This window comes from Podarcis erhardii, assembly GCF_964252035.2.
Source record: "Podarcis erhardii genome assembly, chromosome: 7".
Taxonomy (NCBI): domain Eukaryota; kingdom Metazoa; phylum Chordata; class Lepidosauria; order Squamata; family Lacertidae; genus Podarcis; species Podarcis erhardii.
In genome coordinates, this window is record NC_138511.1 from 75,837,130 (window position 1) to 75,857,636 (window position 20,507).

The following is a 20,507-nucleotide window of genomic DNA, read 5'->3' on the forward strand; positions in this document are numbered from 1 at the left end:
TTGGAGAGAATGAGAAACTGAGAGAAAGCAAAACTGACACATTCACCTATACTGCCAGGAACTTCCTGCAGAGGCAAGAGGGCCAGAGGCTGACCCAGGGGAGGGGATGGGTGATATATGAGCTTTTGTGCTACCCAAGGGACATGAGCTAGGGCTGGAGGAAGAGGGAGAGTCCAAGCAGTTGGCGATGAGGTAGGAGGTGTCAGAAGTGGAGGAGGAGAATGTTGCTGCCCCCTTCCCCACAGTCTCCAAGGACCAGGAAGGCTGCAAGAGGCAGGCATCTTGTGTAGGTCGTAAGTTTCTTGTGCATGCCCTATCAGGCAAGGGATACTTAAGTCTGAAGGGGGGCATGGTCACACCATTGCACCAACAGCCTAGTTTGGGGCACAAGTGTGGGGTGGCGATGCCAGCTATTTCTTTGCCAAAGCTGAGTGTCCGGGTTCCGGAGCTACATTAAGTGTGCGCTTTATCAATAAATGATTAAACTACTGGTCATTTGTCCTCCTTAGGCCAGATGATACATATGTACTGAAGAGATCATGGGACATACTGCATACCAACCAAGCATATATACTCTCGCTGAGTCGCAACCATTACTAAGCCCGTAGTCACATTTGTGGGCCTATGAGCCCTATATGGTCAGTGACAAGACATCTGGTTCTGAATGGTATTGCTACAGCCTTGCCTTCCTTCTGTCACTCAGATGTAATCCATCAGTTTTGACATGCAAGTGTATCCATGGAGTTTGCGTTTGAATCTGTCTATTGATTGAACAAACAGTTGTCTCCAATGTTTTGCAAAACTTTCTCCTAGCAGCGCTGATTGTATCTGAAAGAAGTTTATGGCAGTCCGCTTATATATCCTTTGTATCACATCGTGGAAATACTAATGGTTCCCAGAACAGCTTGAATCCAGGTATCATATCTCAATAACCCCATTCATTTTGTTCTAAAATGTCAAGGCTAGTGGACAGGTCCACCGCAAATGTACGTAATATCAATAACCACCTCCTTCCTTATGATGCTTCCAGCAAATGGGGATTGCATATATCTGATACCTGGCATACATTCCTCAGTGTCGTATGCCATCCTGCAATTCATTTAAAATACATTACTGTTTGAGTAGTACGTAATGGAAATCCACACACTGTTCTATATATATAATCCCCTGTATCAAAATGGAAAACAGGTTTTTGTCTTCAGCTACTGTCCTTCCCTGCAGCAGCCAACACAGAAGGTTGAGTGACAGCCGTATCAGTTTGGCAGCAAATTGGGACCAGCAAAAACTAAGGGTGTTGCTTGTAAATACTTGAGAGGTTCCCATGGCTATGCACATGTACATACCAATGGAAGATGTTCTATAAAAGGAAGGGCGATACAATGCAATAAATAGTGAAGGATAATTAAAACCTTCTTAGCAATATGGAAAGGACTATGACTCTTTGGGATCTACAAAATATTGAGGTGACAGTTGAAAGGGTGATACCACCAACTAGCGTTTTTTCGCTCCATAAGATGCACCAGACCATAAGGCGCACCTAGTTTTGGGAGGAGGAAAACAAGAAAAAAGATTCTGAATCCCATAAGCCAGAACAGCAAGCAGGATCGCTGCGCAGCGATCCCTCTTGCTGTCCTGGCTTATGGGATAGCCGCTTGCAACCTCTCCCAGGCAGCGGGATGAAGGCTCCCCTTGCCCAAAGAGGCTGTGTACGGCTAAGGCAGAAGCCAGGAGAGGCGCTTGGCTGAAGGGGTGTTGCACAGAGAGCGAGAGCTGCACAGTGCCCCTTTAGCCAAGTGGTAGGAGGAACAGAAGGAGCCCCCTCTGTTCCTCCTCTGGCTTCGCAGGACAGGCGCTGCAGAGAGAGGGAGAACTGCGCAGCGCCCCTTCAGCCAAGTGGTAGGAGGAACACAAGGAGCCCCTTCTGTTCCTCCTTTGGCTTCGCAGGACAGGCGCATCGCTGAAGGGCCGCTGCGCTGTTCTCCCTCTCTGCGCAGTGCCATTCACTCCATAAGACGCACTCACATTTCCCCTTACTTTTTAGGAGGAAAAAAGTGCATCTTATGGAGCGAAAAATACGGTAGGATGGCTTTAAAAGAGGATTGGACAAATTCATTGCAGATAAGGCTATCCTTGGCTACCATGTTCTACCTCCACAGATGGAGGCGATAATACTGGATGTCTGAAAATGCAGGAGAGGAAAGTGGTGTTGTACTTAGGTCCTGCTTATGGGTTTCTCATGGGCACCTGGCTGGTCACTGTGAGAACAAGATGCTGGACTAGATGGGCCATAGGCCTGATCCAGCAGGCTTTTCTTACGTATGGAGAAGGAAACTGGGTGAGTTGATGGAGGGATGAGAGAACTGACCTATTCAAACCCCTAACAACCTACAGTAAGCATCATGGACTGGAGGGGGTTAAAAACAAACACCTATGCTGCACAAGTATGTGATTTGTTTTATTTTTTTGCTACAAATACTGTATTGCAGTGCAATACTTTGCATGTATACATGGAATTTTACAAAATGATAAGAAAAGGAACGGAACAGATTTTCTCCCCTCTTTTACAGTCCTTGCCCCAGTGTGTGTTTGTGTGTTACCGAACATTGCTCTCACTTCTAGGAACTTACTTCCCCAACTGCACCTATTTAGCTATGTCGCAATATCACAATGCCTGTCTTCCTCAGTAAATAGACCATCTTTCACAACTTTGCTGGCCTGTACAGTTAGGAGCTTGACACTGTTTTGTATTTTGAAAGCAAGAGGTTATGAAACAATAAAAATAAGTAAATCTGTGACGTCTGGGTTCCAGGAAAATCAAGTGGAAGATGACTTCAGCCTTTTCCAAGACTATGTATCCAGACTGCTACCTCTGTTGACTCAGGCCTGCCACTCCCCCACCCCACCCCAGGTAGAGGTTTTAGATCTTAACAGCTAGGGATGTCACTGAGCAGGGACCCCATCACCACCCATGGCCTTCTCCCAAACTTGAGTGGACCATCACCTACACCTGGGATCTATAACATGATGCTCATGAATACTACAGCATCCCCAGATACTTTCTTGGCACCTGCCAGTGCCCCTTGCCCCTCTTAATGATTTATTTTTCCTTTGGTTGGTGGAGATATTTTGGCAAGTGGGGATGTCCTGCTTTGGTTGGTCTGTTATGTATTTCTTTTGGGATGTGTAGGTGTTTTTCTTTGGGGTTTTTTGTGTGAAATCTGAAAATCACAAAATTGCTTCTGTGAAATGGGTATTTTGGTTTGCCCATGACAGTTTTAGGATTCCGGGCTCAAAATGTTAGTTGGCCACTGGCTTCCATTCTAGGGCCTCTGTGGGCTAACCTGGGAGCAGAAATACTCTGATCAGAGCCCAAATTTTATTGTACCACAACCCCCTGGAGGAAGCTCTGAGGCATTGGGTGTCAGTGGCTGTGGGACCTGCTCAAAGATGCTGGAACAAACTTTTATAGAAATGTCACTTTTATAGAAATCTAACATACAAAAATCAGACTGTGAAAAATCAGACTGTGAAACTTTTCACGGTATGGATCTAAACATAAACTTAATCTACACATTAGGGTGGTCGTTGTACCTTGTACCTTGCTTTACAGAGAGATGCCAGTTTAAAGACTAAGACCATAATAAGAAACACAGCCATCATTTGAAATTCTGAATTTTGCAATGCAGTTCTCTGACCAAGTATTGTGTACACAAATGCATATGTCTGTGACAATCACACAAACACACACAGATTCTACTGGGGAATATTGCTCTGCAAAAATGTGTGTGTTAGGCAAAACACGGTTAAAAATGTTTTTCATTGGGAGAAATATGAACTAAACACTAAAGGGTTTTCAGGAGGACTGTTAAAACCATCATCATCACCACACCATCACGCTGCTGTGGAGAACCGAACATAAGGAAGGACAAAATGAGAAACTGAGAGAAACTGAAATTGGCAAATTTGCTGATGCCTAATCAGGATGTAAGGGGCGCAGGTGGCGCTGTCGGTTAAACCACAGATCCTAGGACTTGCTGATCAGAAGGTCGGCGGTTCAAATCCCTGCGACGGCGTGAGCTCCCGTTGCTCTGTCCCTGCTCCTGCCAACCTAGCACTTCGAAAGCACGTCAAAGTGCAAGTAGATAAATAGGTACCACTCTGGCGGGAAGGTAAACGGTGTTTCCGTGTGCTGCTCTGGTTCGCCAGAAGTGGCTTAGTCATGCTGGCCACATGACCCGGAAGCTGTACGCCGGCTCCCTCGGCCAATAAAGCGAGATGAGCGCCGCAACCCCAGAGTCAGCCACGACTGGACCTAATGGTCAGGGGTCCCTTTACCTTTACCTTTAATCAGGATGTAGCTCTCAGCAAAGCTCACCTCCTTGTTCCTTCCCATCTATCTCTTGTGGCCTGCCTTAGTGTTGGGTGTGCAAACTGGGACATGCATGTTGGGAGCAGTTCTCATACCCTTCCTGCATGGGGAAGCAGGAGGCCCTGTCAAAGGAAGCATTTTATAGGCTATTAACAGGGACAGGAGTGAGCAAACCAACAAACACTCTAGAAGCGGGCTAGATCTCCTCTGCAACAAGCTGGAGGGAATGCAAACAACAGCTGTGAGCAGGAGAGCCATGAAACGCCAGCAAGTCAATATTACTGTTTCATTGGCTGTGCATGTGTCAGACACTTCATTAAGAGGCCCTCTTTCCCTTCCAACCAATCCTGATCTTCAGACACTTTTATCAGTTAATGCGATTGTGTTTGCATTTTTCTTTTTAAATGCCATGCAATCGTTCAGCACGATGACCTGCTGTAAATGTGTTACTGGTTTAAAGAAGCTGTTTTGTTGACAGGGTGGAAAACACACACACACACACACACACACACACACACACACACACGGACAGTTAAATGTAGTGTAGCAAAGTACATAGTTATCTGTGGAGCACACTCTTTGGGGATTAGCCTGGGGATTAGACTTCCAGAAGCTGTGAAGACTCTTAGCCCCTGTGGGTTGCTAGCTTTTATAATGGTCTTGCTGCTGTGCTGTTTAACACACACAAAATTAAATGAGAAGACTTTACCTCATATGGGGATAATATTGTTGAAAAGGCAACATATGCTAAATTTGAATGGATAATGTTGGTATTAAAGGTAGCAGCAATAACAACAGCTGAAACTTAATCCAAATAAGACAGAGACATTGTTGTTGGGGGGGGGATCATCTAAATTGGGTTAGGGCTAATTCCTGTCATCTGGAGATGGTCCTTAATCCAGATACTTGCTTTACATGGTCTGGTGGTGGTTGTAGCTCACTTTGACAAGCATATCCCCCTTATCTTACCTTACTAAGGGAAGAAGGAATGATTAGATTTTTTGCAAACATTATTTTTTTGCTAAATTCATACCATACATTTAAAACTCTCTTAGACCACTTTAACAGTCACGGCGTTTCCTGAAGAAACATGGGAACTGCAGTTTGTTAAGTGTGCTGGGAGTTATTAGTGTCACGACTAAAGTCTTTGAGGGCAGAAACTGGAAAGTGCTGGGAAATTCTGGAAGCTTCTAGAAGGTTCACTTCTGATGCAAATGACTACTTCAAGGTTATGCTGAGCCAGTAGAGATAAATTCTTGCACTCAGTGAGCTACTCTGTATCTCTCTCTTACTTTCATTTGTACCTCATGTGTCTGAAGTTTTTTTCTGAAGATTTTGCAACAAGCCTTTGCCATTTTAGTAAAAGTTTTTTCTTTTGGACCTTTGACTCTGTGTGGTCTTTTTTATTTATTGCAAGACGCTGTCCATCAATTAGGAGATCCCTCAAAGAGCTACAATTTCCAAAGTTCACCATGAAGAGGGCTTGCTCGTTAAACTTCACAGGGAAGTACAGCTATGTGTGAAGAATAACATGCCTGAACTACTGGCAACACTCTGGAACTGTGGCTTTTAGACCAGTACATAGTGGTACCTCGGGTTAAGAACTTAATTTGTTCCGGAAGTCCGTTCTTAACGTGAAACTGTTCTTAACCTGAAGCGCCACTTTAGCTAATGGGGCCTCCCACTGCCGCCGCACGAATTCTGTTCTCATCCTGAAGCAAAGTTCTTAACCCGAGGTACTATTTCTGGGTTAGCAGAGTCTGTAACCTGAAGCATCTGTAACCTGAAGCGTCTGTAACCTGAGGTACCACTGTACTGGCATGTCATGCTAAATATCATTCGCTCCAGTAAACATGGTGTGACACAACAATGAACATCACTGGACACTGTTGTTTTTGTTGTTAGAATTAGTGTGCTGCCCTTCATTCGAATATCTCAGGGCAGTTCACAACATAAAAATACAGTGGTACCTCAGGTTAAGTACTTAATTCATTCTGGAGGTGCGTTCTTAACCTGAAACTGTTTTTGACCTGAGGTACCACTTTAGCTAATGGGGCCTCCTGCTGCCGCCGCATGATTTCTGTTCTCATCCTGAAGCAAAGTTATTCAACCGAGGTACTATTTCTGGGTTAGCGGAGTCTGTTACCTGAAGCGTATGTAACCTGAAGCGTATGTAACCCGAGGTACCACTGTACAGAATGAAAACACAGAATACATAATAAAACAAAAGCAAAACAAACCCCTCTTAGAGACCCATTTAAAAGGCCAAAGAATGTTAATAACCCAAATTCCTAGTTGAAGACAAACTTTTTTTCCTGGCGCCTAAAGATATGTAAAGAAGGCACCAGGTCAGCCTCTCTGGGGAAAGCATTCCACAAACAGGAAACCACCACAAAAGACCCGCTCTTGTGTTGTGTTACGGAAGGGGGGGGGCATGCCTGCTCAATTTCTCTAGGACTCCATCACCCCTCCCCTGTCCTCCATAATCCCTCAAGGTGTCAAGACCCTAATCCGGTCAAATCTCTGATCAGCCTTTCCTCCAGGCAATGTCAGGTGGCAGACTATGCATATTTGAGACCATTGTTTTCTCATCCCCAGGAAGTGTTTATCTGTGCATATCTCCAGCTCTGCATATTCCCCCCTCCCTCCTCCATATGTTAATCTGTGTAACCCCCCACCTTCCTGAAGTGCTGATCTGTGTAACCCCCCACCTTTCTGAAGTGCTGATCTGTGTAACCCCTCCACCTTCCTGAAGTGCTGATCTGTGTAACCCCACCTTTCTGTGATGTATTCATGACGTGTTTTGCACTGTATTCTGGGACATGGAGGGAGTTTCAAAAACTCATGTCACCCCTTTCTCACTGTTCAATCTCGCCTTGAACCTGTTGCGCAATAAACTTGGATCTTCTGCAGTTTGCTCCTGTCTCCGGCTGAGCTCATTTTCCTCCGCAGGGACCCACGGACTTAGAAATAGGAAGGAAATACCGGATAGCTAGAGCTCTTTAAAAACCCTCTAAGGAAGTTGCCAAGCGACTAAAGACCCCTCTTTACTATAAATCCCGTATTAAGTATATCAATCTCCTGGATATACCAATCCTTACTGCCCTTTCTCTTCCCTTTTTCTGTCTAGACACGCGTAAAACATAAAATGGGTACCCAGGCTTCCAAACGCAAGCGGGCTCACTCTGGGAAGAAGGCTTCTAGAAAGCCATCTCAGTCTCAGAAGGACCCTGACTCTCCTCTCCAATTTGTCATCACGTATTGGAAGACGATTCCTGGGCACAAATTATTATCGAAGCAAAATTAGAGAACCTCTGTTCTGAAATCTGGCCTGCCAGCACCGCCTCCGCCAAGCCCGAATTGCGTTGGCCGGCTGGTTAACTGGTGGTGTTTGAAGAGGCAAGGAGGCTCTTAAAACCATGTGGGACCTTCCTACTAATTTCACTTAATGAAGCTAAAGGAAGCAGCCCAACTCCTTGCAATAACCAACTAAAGGATGAGAATATGTGTGTTTACATGTTGTCTGTTATGTGTGTTGTGTGTTAATACATATATGAGAATATGTGTGTTTACATGTTGTCTGTTATGTGTGTTGTCTGTTCCTTCTGTCTCTGACAGACTGCCTTTCTTAAGCGCGCATAGTTTAAACTGCAAGCTTGCTTTAAAATTTTAAATCTAAGGAAGCCATGCTGGACCTTATCAGTCCTAAATAAGACAAAATGAGAATGAAGGGTGCAAATGTTTACCCCACCTCTTGCTTTGCCGCAACTTTTCAGATCGTGAGTCTACAGTCTATTTTGGAATGTGAATGTTTCTAATGTGAATTAGATGTTTCTGCTGCAAAAGTGTAGGTGAGCAGAACTGCTCTCTCAAGCTAAAATGCAGTGTATTTATTTCATGAAGCACATGCCTATGAAAGTATGGTCTTCCTTCTAAGAAAATATCTGAGTCCAGTTTTAACTTTGATTTGGTTGGACAGAAGAGTTATTGTAAGGCTCCTGATATCAGGCCTCTTTTCTTAGAAAATGCCCCCCCCCCTTGTTTCATTCTGTCTCTTTCAGTTTTTTTTTTCTTTCTTCTCTTCTTCTGTGCCAGGTAAATTTACTTCCGAGTAAGCTTCCTTTAAAGGAAACTGCAAAAGGGGGGGGCATAGATTAGGCTTACTATTCCTCTGCAAATTCAGGAAAAATTGTCACTTTTGTATTCCCTTTAAATCAAATCTATGGCTGTTTTAACTATGCTTTATAAGAGATCCTCTCCCTATCTTAAGAAAATGTTCACTTCAATCTTTCTTTAAAGATCATTTGTCTAGGAACTTGCACTCTAAGGAACTTGCACGTCTAAGGAAGTAAACTCAAACTAATCTCAAGATCTGCTAAAGGGTTCTGTATAAAGTTGGGAATTTTTATTTTCCTCTTCCTTAGTATGTGTGTGTAGTACAAATCTTGCTGTGAAATCTTGCTGTGAACCCTTTATTTTGGAGGGTTGGACTAGATGACCCCAGGGTCCCTTTCAACTCTCCCAATTTGTGGCTGTGTGGAAGGACATGTGTCCGCAAGCATTGCAGGGTAATTCTTAAATTCTGGTGTGGTGATGGAGTTGAAATTCAGCCTAGCTTTGCTCTTTAGTTTTAAAAAGGTGAGAGGTGAAGCTGTGATGTTTTGAAGCACAACTGGTAATATCAAGCATTTGAGTGATTACAGTGTTTATCATTTTGTCTACTATTTAAAAATCAGACAAATACATATGGGCCTTGACCAATCCTGTAAATAAAGGGGCAGGAAAATTTTTGTCTGCAAATGGTAAGGCCGAAAACTTAGAATGTTAAAAAATATAAATATATATATATATAAAATAAATCCTATGAATTCTGACTCTCTGGTCATTTTTTTTCCATATATAAGGGCGCGGCATTGTTCCGCGAATGGCCAGAGGGATATTAGCCCTTTACTGTACATAAAGGAAGCAGTCTCTTTGCTTGGGCTGAAATTACTAGCTTTTGTTGGTGAATACTTCAATTGCTGAGTTTCTCTTTTTTGTTTTAAATCTAACCCTCTTTTAAAATCTACTCCTTACTCTTCCCTTATTCAAATTCTAATTTTGCCAAAAGATGCAACATTTCAATAGTAAAAAAGATTTGTTGAGACATGAACTCTGCACATGCACAGAGGCTAGATCAGCAAAAAAGGGGGAGAGAGATAGAGAGGACGGAAGAAGGGGGGAACTGTAGGGGGGGGAGAGGAGCTTGGGCTGCAGGGGGAAACTTATCCAAATTTCCTTATGTAAAACTTGGAACCACTGAAGGAAATCACCCTTAATGTGTCCTTTGCTCCAGGGGCTTCATAAGACAAAAGGGTTAAAACAAAACAACAACAACAACAACAAAAACTAGCCCATCAAAAGTCAAGAGTTTTCCAGGTTCCAAATCTTAACATGCCAAATTCTTTTCACAGGTAAATATCAAAGCATCCCCCCCCAATGGGATTTAAACCACAGACTTTGTTTGTGTGCATTTTAGGAACAGCATTTTTAAGTTACAAATAATCTGTTTTCATTTATTTAATCCGTTTTTCCATGATGTCTATGAAGTTAATCGAAGCACAACCAAGCATTGTTTGTGGAATGGTATTTGTTTACCTTTTGCCTAAGCATTTCTTATTAATTCTGTCATTTTGGCTAGTTCAAGGTACTTGCACAACTTTAAATTGCCATTCATTTTCTTGGTATTAAGTCATTTCCCAGTATTTTGCTATTAACATTCTAGCCGATGTTGTCACATCAAGAAACACTCTCATTTATTTATTTTTCGTTCCTCATAGGTCATTGTGTGTGTGTGTTTGTGTTTTATTATTATTTTAACCTTGTATTTTTTTACAGTTCTCTTTCTCTCCAAAGTGAAGGAAAGCAAACAAACTTAGCAGATAATAACAGTAATTATATGGAAATGTGATAATAATATTGGAATGAATGAAATGCTTAATCCGCTAAGATTTTTATTATTTGCAGCTTCCCAAGTAAATTGAAGGACATCCTTTTGCCCCTTCCCCTTACTAACTCCTGTCTTTTAAGTCTCCAAAACCCTGTCCCTTACAGGACGTCACTTCTACAGATGTGTTACTACAGACCTATGATGAAAAAGCTTCGCCACCACCTGCAACAGCAACAGACACAAAAGGGGGTGGAGTTGAATTACAAGGACATTTGAACCTCAAGATACATATATAAAATATCCCAATTGTCTCAAGATATGCAACTGATATTTAATTAGTTCGTTTTGTATTATGTGTTATTACGTAGGAATGTTGAAATGTGTCTGACAGTGTGTCATTTCCACAAATGGGGGGGCTATTTTGTGGCTATTTTTGTGTGTAAGTGTTTTATGTCTAATGTCTTATTCCTTACACCCCAGTGGAGGATCCTCATACATTTTATACCTTTTAACAGATCAGGATATTATGTAGTCCAATGTTTAGACTTAGATAAATTTATTACCATATTTCGTTGTTTCACCTGGCACTCTGCCAACTTCCCTACCCATTTTAAAAAATGTGCTAAAACCCACTTTACCAAGGAGAAGCTTCTAAGATACATGAAGGTGGATATGCTTTGGTTTAGCAGGAATGATCCCTTATACAGTTAAATTGACTTATTTCGACAAGTGCCCCTTTAAGAATGGTTTTCTTTTAACAGATTGGTTTGAAGAGTTGAGAACCATGGGGAAAGATAAATTCAAATTGGACTCAGTTTGAATTGGGCAAGTGTATCCAGGCTGCAATTAGCTTTTGGTCCTTAAAGTGCAAGTGAGCAACTTCCCATGACTGCAAGACCAATAATAAAACCCCATAGGAAGCCAAGGCAAGGACATTTCCCTCAGGACGTGTCCAAACCTGTGGCAGCTGTGGTGAGTGCCAAGCAACATGGTTAATATGAAAGCCCTAAGTGGATTCACCAGGGACTGCCACTACTGTGAGACCACAGAAAAGCTACCTTGACACCTGAGAACACAAAAATGGCGGGGGACAAAGCAAACTGCATTTTTTTCCAGTCAGTAGTGGACCTTCCTGCTAAATGTAAAGCATAGACCACTATTGAACAAAATACAACAGGTGTCCTTTTATGCGATATCCTATATCCAGCTATCTGCACTACTATACTTGCAAATGGCCTTAAGAGGCATGATTTGCAAGTCCCCTTCAGGTTTGCACAAACCCACACATCTAGTACGATAGATACAAAGTTATTATTTAGTGCATATCTATATAACATAAACATACATTGTATTGGTCCGTGTTGCTCCCTCCTTTGTTCCCTGCTCAACCCACCTCCTTTTCCATTAGGGCCTATTCCCACTCACACGGCACCCCTACCTTCACCGAGATTTAGGGTGCGGAGAAAAGATTTGCAAGTTCTTACAGAACTTTAATGCAAATCTATCTCCGAATGGGGGACTGTTACGGAAGGGGGGGGGCATGCCTGCTCAATTTCTCTAGGACTCCATCACCCCTCCCCTGTCCTCCATAATCCCTCAAGGTGTCAAGACCCTAATCCGGTCAAATCTCTGATCAGCCTTTCCTCCAGGCAATGTCAGGTGGCAGACTATGCATATTTGAGACCATTGTTTTCTCATCCCCAGGAAGTGTTTATCTGTGCATATCTCCAGCTCTGCATATTCCCCCCTCCCTCCTCCATATGTTAATCTGTGTAACCCCCCACCTTCCTGAAGTGCTGATCTGTGTAACCCCCCACCTTCCTGAAGTGCTGATCTGTGTAACCCCTCCACCTTCCTGAAGTGCTGATCTGTGTAACCCCACCTTTCTGTGATGTATTCATGACGTGTTTTGCACTGTATTCTGGGACATGGAGGGAGTTTCAAAAACTCATGTCACCCCTTTCTCACTGTTCAATCTCGCCTTGAACCTGTTGCGCAATAAACTTGGATCTTCTGCAGTTTGCTCCTGTCTCCGGCTGAGCTCATTTTCCTCCGCAGGGACCCACGGACTTAGTCCGATGAGCTGGGTGGCAGAGTAGCCTCGCACCCAGATTTTTGCCGTAACAGTTGCCACCCCCTGGACTTCTTGAGGAGGCACATAAAGTAGGGCCTCAGATTGTGATCACAGGGTAAAGGTTAGTTCATATGGGGAGAGGTGTTGCTGTCCTGAGCTTCAATACCTCACTCTCCTGTACCTTTTCTGCACATCCGTGCTTTTGTTCCCCCTTGATTCCCCCATGAAAATAGCAGGAAAGAACTGTAAGCTGGTATACAAACCCAAGTTTAGTTACTTTACTTCCAGGGGGGGGGTTGGGTTAAGGGGGCTGCAAACAGCTTGTTTCATTTGTTTTCAGGAAGTGGCTATTATGTTATGGGAAATCTCAAATACAATGCGGAAATTAACAGTTGGGGGAATAAACTGCTGCGTCACTGCAGCCACAGCTTATGGTAAAGCCCATAGCTCAGTGGCAGAGCTGTTGCTTTGTGTGTTAAAGATTCCAAGTTCAAGCACAGGTATCTCCTGGTTTGGGTGGGAGACAAACACTGAAAAGTGGAAACAGCTGGTTCCCCCCATCCCTAAATCAGAAGAATACTGCCTGTACCTTTTGTCCCATATCTCAGGTTTTGGAAATGCTAGAAATTCACTTTTAAAAAAGGAAGAAAGCTGGGTATCTGGGGATTTTGGTCTGTTTCAAGGGGCTGCCTCTTGCCTAACCCCCACCCCACCCCTGCATAGATGCCCATGTTTGGGACAGACATCTGATTGAAATCTTGGAGATCTGCTCCCATTCAGGGCACACAATACTGAGCTGGCATGGGGCAGCGTTTTAGGTTTCTATGAGAACCGTTTCCCACAGTGGCATCTTGACTGAATCACGTAGGCTGGTGATTATTCAAACTCGAAGGGAAAAAAAAAATAACAGGGAAATGTCACCTCCGGGGTGGGGACATTTCCCCGGCTTGTCCTTTTCTGATTGGCTCTCTTTGGAGAGTAAACTTTCCATCAGTCAGCAGAGCATGCTTCCTCACTGAGTCACTGAATCTGTTTTCTCACCCTGGTGGAAATAATGCCATGTGATATGTCACTAAAATAAACATTATTTGAAATGCTTTTTTTAAAAAAATGATGGCCCATAAAGACTAAAACAGCGGAAGGATGAGCGGTATAGCTAACAATTGCAGAGAGTCAATAAACCAAAGAATAATGTATGAAATGGGGCAAAGAGAAGCTGAGGCATCAGACTGTATAGTCATTAGGAAATAACTTATTTTTTATTTTAATCAGTGATTGGTTACTCACTTAGAAAAAACACTTCAAAACTGGCACACAAGGGAAGAATAACAGCCATAAAACAGGGATTGGGGAACTTCAGGCCCAGGAGGAAATGCAGCCCCCAAGCCTCTTGGAAGCCAAATCTCACCTCAACCCCAAGCTACACCCCTTCTCCCCAGACATCATCCTTCCTTGTCTCCCTCCTTGACAGTTTTTACCAGGCTGTCTTTGCACCCTGATAATGCCATTTGCTCGCTAAGATGCACGGTAGATAGGAATGTGTGAGTGTGTGTAGAAACTAGCCTACTTCATAAAGGTCGATGTTATATTTAGTGTTCTGACCACTTTTGCCTTTGGGGAATCTTTGGCTCTCCAGATGTTGCTGGACTACAGCCCCCCCCCCCATGATTGGCCATGTTTGCTGGGGCTGATGAGAGGTGCAATTCAGCAATGCCAAAGCTTTCCCATACCTGCTCTTAAAAGATGTTTTTTGGCTTTGGAGAAGCGGAATAATTCCCTACTGGCATCAAAGACTCATTTGATATAATGTCTAGTTTGGTAAAGCTCCCAAAACAATTTCCCTCCTTTTTTATAAGAAAGGTAAATAAATGACAACAACAATGATGATGCAATAAATAGCAAAAGCAGAATGGCAAGAGAAAGCAATGGCAAATCAAAACAGTGAAAAACAGGCATTCACCTGGTGTTAAAAATAAACTGTGGGTGGTGACAGGCAAGCTTCCTTGGGGAAGAATTCCAGAGATGAGATAACAGAGCAGGCTGGTCCAGGTCATCAGGCCCTTAGGCGCTGATGGCGGGACCCACAGATTGGTCTCCAATGTGGTTCTTCATACCTGGCAGGTACCTTACAAAGTTTGAAATGTATCAAATCTCTTCACATATACAGTCATGGGAAAAAGAAACAAAATAAAAAAAATTCCATCCAGTAGCACCTTAGAGACCAACTAAGTTTGTTATGGAGGGACACGGGTGGCACTTTTGGCACTTTTGGCATTGGTGCTCTTGAAGACTGGGAGGGTGGTGCCTTCACCACCTTCTTCTTCATCATCAGGTGTCAGCCTAAAAGGCTCCTCAAGGGGATCCTTGATATTGGATTCAGGGGGCTCTTGTCTTCTGATTCATCCTCTCAGGTTTCTGTGTTTGGCACCACCTCAGAGTGGCGCTGTGGGTTAAACCACTGAGCCTAGGACTTGCCGATCAGAAGGTCAGCAGTTCGAATCCCCGTGACAGGGTGAGCTCCCATTACTCGGTCCCTGCTCCTACCAACCTAGCAGTTCGAAAGCACGTCAAAGTGCAAGTAGATAAATAGGTACCGCCCTGGCGGGAAGGTAAACAACGTTTCCGTGTGCTGCTCTGTTTCTCAGAAGCGGCTTAGTCATGGTGGCCACATGACCCGGAAACTGTACTCCGGCTCCCTCGGCCAGTAAAGCGAGTTGAGTGCCACAACCCCAGAGTCGGCCTTGACTGGACCTAATGGTCAGGGGTCCCTTTACCTTTACCTATGTAAAAGAGGGTGCACTTTATTTTCCCCATGGCTGCATATATTTGAGCTTTATCTCCAAAACCCCAGGGGCTATTAGCTTGGTTTATGTCAAATGTTAGTTGAGATTTTCAGGGATGCATAATTTTGTAGAAGGCAACAAAGCCCCACAGTCTTGAGCGCAGTTGATGCTTCCAACAATTTCCCTAAAGGTAACTCCAAATGTCCAAGGAGGTCTGTTCCTGCTCCCGAGTCACTTGTTCTCCCCACCCCCACCATTCAATCTAGGTGTATTTAAAAGCCCAATGGGCCATTAACAATTCCTGCTCTTGCCTAGCTTTCCGGGAGTTTATGGCTTTATTGCCTTGGCTCATGGTCACCTGCACCGAACAATCTCTCACAGTCCATTTCACCTTAAGCGCGGTTTGCTCCCTGTGTCTCAACTCTCTCTCTCTCCGACACACACACACAGCTACTCAGCACTCAGCTTGGGACCCCTCCGGTACGACTCGAGAAGTTGCTGGAGAATGGACGAGCAGGCAGGCAAGCAGTGATTAAAGGAAATGCCTTTGGCTCAGCCTGCCCTCTGATCCCGATGCTATGGAAGAGTGGGAGACATTGGTCTCGTTGGTTGTCTACGGGGTTACCATCCTCCTGGGGCTGCCCTCCAATCTTCTGGCCCTCTATGTCTTCTGTTGCCGGGCCAAGGCTCGCCTGACCCCCAACCTCATCTACATGATGAACCTTTGCCTGTCGGACTTGGTCTTTGTCCTTTTCCTACCGCTCAAGATGCTGGAGATAAGCAAGGTGAACTGGGTCAAGCCAGACTTTGTCTGTCCCCTTTACAACCTGATCCACTTTGGCACCATCTACACCAGTGCCTGCTTCCTGACTGTGGTCAGTGTGGGGCGCTTCCTAGGAGCTGCATATCCCATCCACTATCAGGCTTACAAAAAGCCGTGCTACTCGTGCCTGGTCTCCTTGGGGATATGGGGTCTCGTCGGATTCCATGGGTTTCTCATCTTTGTCCTGGAGACCAACAGGGACATCCCGTCCAGGGTCTTTGAGAGCAATGGCTCCTCTTGCTACAGCAACTTCAGCAAAGAGCAGCTGGCAGTGTTGGCACCTGTGAGGCTGGAGCTGTCCGTGGTCCTGTTCTTCCTTCCTTTGGTCATCACCTCTTTCTGCTACACTGGCAGCATCCGTGTCCTGGTTGGGTCGCATCTCCACATGAGAAAGAAACGACGTGCGGTGCGGGTGGCCACAGCCACACTCTCCTTCTTTGTTCTCTGCTTTGGTCCTTACAATGTGTCCCATGTGGTGGGCTTCATTGTGATGGATAACGTCTGGTGGCGCAGTGTGGCTGTGCTGCCCAGTGTATGCAATGCTTTCCTGGACCCCTTCATCTTCTTCTTCCTCTCCTCCGCCATGGATGACGGGATCACTAAAGTATGGCGCTCCATGATGGAGAAGTGTAATTCCATCCGGCTGAAGATTGTTGTGGCCCATGGGAAAGGAGATAGCAGCCAGGGAGTACTTGCCATTGCCTGAGTTGCGGGGGGTTCCTTCTGGAGCTCAAGCATTCATGGCCTCCAAAACCTTAGGAGAAATGCAGGCTTCAGTCTGGGACGGGACAGTACATTAGCCAGGATGTTGCCAATTCAGAAAGGCATGAGGAGAGCAAATGTTCTCAGCAGCCATGAACAAGAGCACAGATAAGGTGCACGGAACATGGGTGTAGCTTGTTTGAATGTCATCATCCTGATTGTTTGACGGTCTGAGTCAAAGAATTGTATCTTCAGCATCCAGCTGTTCTAGGTAACGATAAACTAGTTTATTAGATTAACCTGCAATTAAGATGGGACCAGCAAACGTAACAATGTTCTCATTTTTAAAGACATGACATGAAAATAGAGATGTGAGTCATGGAATGGGGGTCGATGAAAGAAGGGAGGGCAATTGTGGATTGCATATGACTTAAGGGCTAATGAGGGTAAAATGTCACATTACACTGTGACTGATCTGATGTCTTTTTTTCAAACTTTTTGAAATGGTTGGGACATAGCTCATTGCCAGAGCATCTGCTATGCATGCAGAAGGTCCCAGGTTTAATCCCCAGCAACTGCAGACAGGGTTGGGAGAGACAATGAACATCATTAGACAATATTGCTATTTCCTGCTGTTCTGCATATGTGTGCTTTTGTTCCCGTCAGGGCCAGATTTAGGTTTGATTTAGGTTTAAGTTACTAAAGGTAATGGGGCCCTTTATATGTCCAGCTGTCCTTTGTCAATAAAAAATTGTCACTGTTTTTTTGTGTTGAATATATGCTATATGGTAATTTATGGACCTAATCAGTATCTAAAGCCATTTGCACATAACAAAATATGTATTTTATCAAAGTAATTGTTTAACTGAAATACAATTAAAAATAAGCTTATTAATAGTGAAATAATTATTAAGCTCTAACTTAAAATGATTGGGGGCCCATTACTTACATCATAGGAGCCTACACAGCACAAAACACTATTGCTGTATGTAGGTTTTATTTTATTTGTTTCTTATCTTATATTTTGGAAATGTACATCCATTCTGTTTTTCCCTCTTAAAATTTTTCTTGGGCCCCCAAGAGAGTGGGGCCCTAAGCTATAGCTTGTTTAGCTTATACATAAATGCAGCACTGGTTCCCCTATGGTTCCCCGATGAAGCAGCAGGGGGTGGAAATTATGCTGGTATAGCAACCCAAATTTTGTCACTTTACCCCTGTGATTTTTCCAGGTTAAGGAAATGATCTCCCCTCCTCAAAGAATACAGAAACGAGCATTTATAGTGTGCAAAAACTCAAATATAATGTGGAAAATAACAGGGAAAGGTCAGGAAAAACAAGACGAGTTGCCATGTGAATGCAACCCTAAACGTCTTTGCTCCCAAATAGCTGGAAGATTGGTAGAGCTCCCCCCCCCCTTGATGTTTCCACTGCCTTTGGAAATCCATTGGGTGGGAGACTTGCAGAGGGCATTCTCTGGGGCAGCCCCTAAACTGCAGAATTTTGATCTTCCCCACAGAGGTGTGCCTGGCACCTTCGTTGTATATGATATAGTTTCATTACATGCTGACGTCACACCTCTTTACCCTGAATTTTAGCATCTAAAATATACCAATATCAGACCCCACCCTATTTCCTTGATTGTAAATTGTTTGAACTGATTTTAGTATTATAAACTTAGGAGGCTGCCTTATACGGAGGCAGACCATTGGGATATCTAACTCAGTATTCTCCAACACTGACTGGCAGCTGCTCTCCAGAGTTTCAGACAGGAGGTCTCTCCCAGCCCTACCTGGGATTGAACCTGGGACCTTCTGCATTGTGAACAGAACCTCAAGTGCTGAGCTACAGCCCTTCCCTATTCTTGTGTATGGCATTTTCATATTGTTGTAACCTGCCGTGGGGTCCTAAGGTGAAGGGTGGATAAGAACACCTATCAATGAATGTTGTTAAAAAATGCCAGGAAGATGTATTCTGCATCCAGAAAGTCTGCTTTTCATTGGGGGAAGAGTTGAAAGTCACAATTCCATACTTGAAGGTAGAAGTGGTATAGTCTTCACGCTAAGCGACATCACGTGATTTTCCTGGCTGTATGGCTCAACTCTCAGAATAACTCCAATGGAAGATAATGGCCCATTGCCCTGTGAAGCTGTCCTCCATCTGCTTCTCAATTCATGTACGTCGCTTAATTCTTACAGCTAAACTGATTTATTTGTAAAACAAATAACTAACACACACACACACATGCACAACAGATTTAGGAAAGGATGCAACAAACACTGTATTCCATCTGGGGAAATTTATATTTCTTTGACATGGTTGGGAATCGGGGATGTGGCATTGTAGGTTTACTTTTGTGCAAATTCTGCAATGTATAGTGCACCTTTTGCCCCAGTGCTGTTAAAGAAGGTGCCTTTGCTGCCACAAATGTCAGCCTTGGTTCCCCCTGATTCTCCATTTTCTCACTGTTAACACCTACTTAGGGGAAATGTGTAGCAGCATGACATCATAACTTTGTCTCCCTGTCACCATTCCAATGCATGAGTTGAAACCGGGTAGGGAGGAGAGAGAACTGAAAATACACTCTGTGGTGATGCAACAGCTTAGGTTTCAGCTTAACTAGACATCACAGGAAGAGGAAGGGGAAGTAGCTGTGTGTGGCTGCTGATTCCAGCACGTCAACCATGAGATCTACCGAGCTCGTGGCCCAGTTCATATGGGAAAAAAATTCTGCACTGGTTTTCCCCCGAGTGTGGTGGTGAATTCCCAGAATAAGAGTGACTGAAATACTGAGGGACAGCATAGCATAGTGGTTAGAGCGCTGGGCTAGGACTGTGGAGACCAGAGTTCAAATTCCCACTCAGTTATGAAGCTCTCAGCCTATCCTATCCTACAGGGCCATCATGAAGGTAAATTGAAGACAGGGAGAAACCATGTAGGCCACTTTGCGCTTCGTGGAGGAAAGGTGGGAGAGGTATGTCTTAATAATACCATTAATTTATTAATCACGTTATAAACCGCAATCTCAAGACATAAAATAATAAAAACGGTGAAAAACACAAAACCAACAAATATTGTTAAAACAAAAATGAAACCCCCACTGGGAAAGCCCAGGGGAGCAAAAATATATTCAGGGTAGTGTTGTGTTATGGTTAGAGAGGTTAGAGACCAGGGCTCAAATCCTCACTTGACCATTAAGCTCACTGGGTGACCTTGGGCCAGTCACTGCCTTTTAGCAGAACCTCCCCCACAGAATTGTTGTGAGGGTTAAATAAGGAGGGGGGGGGGAATCATGTACACTACCTTGAGGTCCTTGGAAAAAAATATGGGATATAAATGCAACAATCAAACAATCAAACAAACACAACAGTATTTCAGCATTGTTGTTGTTGTTGTCTCTAAAAAACTCCTTCTGCTGGTTGCTGATGTCTCGACTGGGGACTTCCTGCAACCGCTCAAGAGTTGAAACAATAGGTAAAAAGGTAAAGGACCCCTGGATGGTTAAGTCCAGTCAAAGGCAACTATGGGGTTGCAGCGCTCATCTCGCTTTCAGGCCGAGGGAGCCGATGTTTGTCCACAGCTTTCTGGGCCATGTAGCCAGAGTTTGTTGTGGGGGAGGAAGGGAAAGGAGAATGTTAGCCACTTTGAGACTCCTTAAAGGGAGTGAAAGGCAGGATATCAAATCCAAACTCTTCTTCTTCTTCTTCTTCTACTTGCACTGGCGCGCTTTTGAGCTGCTTGGTTAGCAGCGGCTGGGACAGAGCAATGGGAGCTCACCCTGTTGTGGGGATTCGAACCACCAGCCTTCTGATAGGCAAGCCCAAGAGGCT

General features: G+C 44.1%; 1 protein-coding gene across 1 annotated transcript; it reads left to right on the plus strand.

Moving 5' to 3' along the window:
* Nucleotides 1-15,733: 15,733 nt before the first annotated feature.
* LOC309347209 (G-protein coupled receptor 42-like) lies at nt 15,734-16,684 on the plus strand (the record flags this gene model as incomplete). The annotated part of the gene is made up of 1 exon (XM_081871549.1): nt 15,734-16,684. One exon carries the CDS (start codon nt 15,734-15,736, stop codon nt 16,682-16,684), a length of 951 nt encoding a protein of 316 aa, XP_081727675.1.
* Between the last annotated feature and the right edge of the window lie 3,823 nt (nt 16,685-20,507).